The sequence below is a fragment of the Corvus kubaryi genome, unplaced genomic scaffold (assembly GCF_017639235.1).
Source record: "Corvus kubaryi isolate FWS band 111438036 unplaced genomic scaffold, C.kubaryi_AGA036_p1.0 37266, whole genome shotgun sequence".
NCBI lineage: Eukaryota > Metazoa > Chordata > Aves > Passeriformes > Corvidae > Corvus > Corvus kubaryi.
In genome coordinates, this window is record NW_024581081.1 from 4,332,949 (window position 1) to 4,336,729 (window position 3,781).

At 52.3% G+C, this 3,781-nt stretch overlaps 1 protein-coding gene across 25 annotated transcripts in view; it reads left to right on the forward strand.

Moving 5' to 3' along the window:
• Positions 1–3,267: 3,267 nt before the first annotated feature.
• The window catches only part of AFDN (afadin, adherens junction formation factor), a 119,947-nt gene continuing 119,433 nt past the window's right edge, over positions 3,268–3,781 (forward strand). For all 25 annotated transcript variants that reach the window (XR_006015547.1, XM_042025121.1, XM_042025135.1 and 22 more), the window contains exon 1: positions 3,268–3,736. Coding sequence is in view for 24 of the 25 variants with exons in the window: in XM_042025121.1 (XP_041881055.1) it covers positions 3,626–3,736 (111 nt within the window). In the remaining variant the exon portion in view is untranslated. The remainder of the gene's footprint in view (positions 3,737–3,781) is intronic.

Consider the following 3,781-nt stretch of genomic DNA (forward strand, 5'->3'; position numbering starts at 1 on the left):
GCTTCCTTGTGTATCTATGTTTCTTTATGGATCTCTTCTAGTTGGTGCCCTTACCTGTGACAAAATTTAGCTTGCAAGCTCTGCAGGGAAGGGCATTTATCTTATTTGTTCTGTAAAATACGTATTACACATTGAGTGCTGAACAAACAATCAGAATAATGGCTTACAGTAGCTTAGTTATCTTTAGCACCTTAAAAAGAACACTGTTCAGCAAGAAAAGAAATTAAAAAAAAATTACCATCACTTGCAAGGAAAGCAGTTTTTGTTTCTCGTTCTTTTGCTTCACTTACCCTATTATTTCTTATCAAGCATGTGATCTTCAAAAGACTTAAATCTAACTCTGACACCAGCTTCAGTGGGAATACCTGTAGGAATGATGGCCTGAATTGGAAACTCCTCAAATGGGATTGTCTTCTCACTGTGTAAATGATAAAAATCTCACAAAGAATACAGAGGAAAATTTAATTTAATGGTTTCAAGTAACATTATGCATTACCTTAAATGGAAGGTGCCTTGATGATAGTCAAACACAATCCTGTTTATAATGCATTTTATGTGTATAATGCTTTCCATTTATAAATATCTCTAAATTTTTTTACATCTGTTCACAGGAATCATGTCACTCTCCAGGCTTTACAGCAGCTCTTTTACTTCTCATTGCAATGGCTCTGTGAAAAAAAATAGGGATTGCAAGTGAAACAGCACACATTTTCCACTGTAAACTAGCTGGTACACTGTAATTTCATGCTTTAGTTCCCTGCACACTAGCTTTTTCAAGGAAATCAGGGCTTATGTTTTACCTTCCACAGTACAATCTCTATATGCTGGTCCTGCTGGTTCAGTCAGACATCTAAATTCTCGTCTACGCTAGTATTTTTCTTAAATCCTGATTCTGTACTAAAGATGCTGTCATTTGACTGTTGATAGCAACAACTTGTTCAGCAGGCACAAGCAGGCCTAGTTTCTTTCAGTGCTGCTTCAGCACTGTCCAGCTCATGGAAGAATTAAACAGCAGCATAGTTGCTGCTGGTATCTGACCATCAGTAGCATTTCCATTGCTCCTGCCACACAGAAATACATTGTAGTCTCTGGGGATTTCTGAGAAGTGACATCTATACACTATTAGCCTGCTCCAGTTCTGCTCCGTTTGAGGGATTTGTTTGTATCCAGGCTGGAGTCTAGCGATGGTTTAGAAAAGCTGACTAGACACAGCTAAAGTAGAAATAAATAAATTCTCAGCTGATTATATACACCATGTGGGTCCAGCACAGTGATAATTTTATTCCTGGTGCTCCCTGGCATTTGAAAACCCAGGCATGCCAGCAATGCTAAATCAACTACTTTCAGTAGCCAGTTTTCCCAGAGCCAGCAAAGTATTGATCTATGCACACCCTGTACTCAAGTCTCCTTTCAAATCCTGAAGTACTACAGCAACTGTTTCTCACCCTGTGAATTGAACCTACCCATTTCACCAATATCCAGAGAGAACCAAGCACACAAACCAGTACAACATTCTGCAAATGTCATCTGTGACAGAGCACGCAGATATCTGCCTTGGGTAGTGAGCTATCACATCACAGATTTTACGTGGTTTCTGGCAGGCACTGCAAAATATCCAATGGTATCTGGTAGCACACTCTGGATTTGGAAAAAAAAAATCAGCCTATTTCCCCCCCTCCTTTTATGTAGGAAGAGTTACGTTTGATTTTTCCTTTTCTCTACACTTTACATCTAAAAGGAGTATAGCATACCTTTAGTATGATAGCACTACAAGAACTCAAGGTTTTATGTCCCCCCACCACCCCCCAGCTAAGTTCTCCAAGAGCTCTCAGAAAGGCTTTCAACATCTCCCAAAGTTTGGGACCCAAGAAATAGGATCCCTTCCGTCCTTGGAGCTGTAAAGCCTGAATATGGCACAGTTACACATGTAGGGCAAAAGTATAACTGACCTTCACCTGCAAAACCACAACTTCTGGTAGTTATACAGGTGCTATACTACTGGATAAAAACAATAATTTAATTGCTTAATGTAGACAAGGCCTCTGAGGAATCTCTTTCTTTAAATAACCCAGCCAAACCAAAGCTTCATCAGCAAAACTCACTCCTCTGAACTCCCTCACCAGAGAGCAACTTGAAATTCTTTTCCAGATACGCTAAAAGGGAACAGTATTTCCCCCTTTTTAACCACCCGAAGAATCCAAAAACCTACACACTTGGACAACCGAGTTCAAAGAGGATTGTTCAAGTACTAAGTTTCAGAGGATGCCCAGTGCACAACAAATACGACCGCTGAAGTATCAGGATGTATTACTTACTTCTGCGGGTTAAGAAACAAAGCCAAATCCCCAGAGCTGGACTGAATTCCTACGTCTATACAACGGCCGATGCCTCTTAGGGCCAAGTGACACGTTTTGTGAGAAACCACAGAAATATGACGTGCCTAAAGTCCATTAAAAGGTATCTGATACTTTAACTTCTTATCAGGTTTATCTCAAGCTGGGGAAATTTCTGTCAATGCAGCCTTTTTAGACAATTCCTTTCACGCGGCGCTCCCATAACCATTATCAAACGCAGCAGCGCCCGGGGCAGCAGCGGAGCGTCGCTCCCCTGGCTGTGCCGGGAAACGCCGAGGCACCGCGGCGACCTGGGGGCCGCAGGGCGAGGGGGCGGCCTTGACCTGGAGCCACCCCCCGGGCTGTGCGCCCTGACCTTCGCCTGCGGGCAGGGAGGGCTGGGAAGCGGCGACATTCCCTCCTGCCCGCCCGCCTTAGCGCGGGGAAGCCACGGCGGGGCCGCGCCGGGATCCGCCCGCAGGGTCTTTGTTCCCGCGGCGGCGGCGGCGGCGGCTCTTTGTTGGTGCCAGAGCCCGACCGCGGGTCCCGCGCGGCGGCACCCGGCGCTCCCGCCGCTTCTGCCGCAGGGCCTCTTGCCGACATCGCGCTCCCTCCGGGCCGCGCTGCCCCCACGGCCGCGTGTCCCCGGCCGCCGTGCGGGGACTCCCACTGCACCTGGCCGCGCCGAGCCCCGCCCCGGCCACCGCCGAGCCCCGGCCGCCTCCCTCCGCCGGCGGGCGGACACAGGCGGCAATCTCCGGAGGCGCGCGGCCGCCGGCGCCGGGAGGTGGCGGTCAGCGGGAGCGCGCGCAGGCGCGCACACGCCCCGGGAGGGGGAGGAGGAGGGCGGGCGGCCGGGCGGGGGCGCGCACGGCCGGTGTGTGAAGGAGAGAGCGAGGGGAGGGCGATCCCGGGGCGGAGAAAGGCGGCGGCAGCGGCGGCAGCGGCGGCTTCCCTTGGCTCAGGGCAGGCGAGCGGCCACAGGCGCTGCCGAGCCGGGAGATACGGCGACCGCTGCCGACTCGGGGCATCCTTTCTCTTCCTCCCCGCCCCCTGCCCGCCCTTCCCCCTTCTCTTTCTCTCATTCCCCACTGTCCGCCGGGGCCGATCGCTGTCGGCGGCACGATCTCGGGGCGTTTCCGCAGCGCCCGAGCCGGTAGCGGCTGCGGGGAGAGCCGGTCCCTCCCCTCCCCGGCTGGGACTGAGGGACCCCCCGCTCCGTCCGGGGCTCGGCTGAGAGGGCCTGGCCCCGGCCCCGGCTCGGCTCCCCGGCGGCGGCGGGCTCGGCGAGGATGTCGGGCGGCGGCGGCAGCCGGGAGGAGGAGCGGCGCAAACTCGCCGACATCATCAACCACTGGAACGCGAACCGGCTGGACCTGTTCGAGATCAGCGACCCCACCGAGGTGAGCGACCCCGGCGGGGGCCTCCCGCCCGGCCGGCCCGGTGAG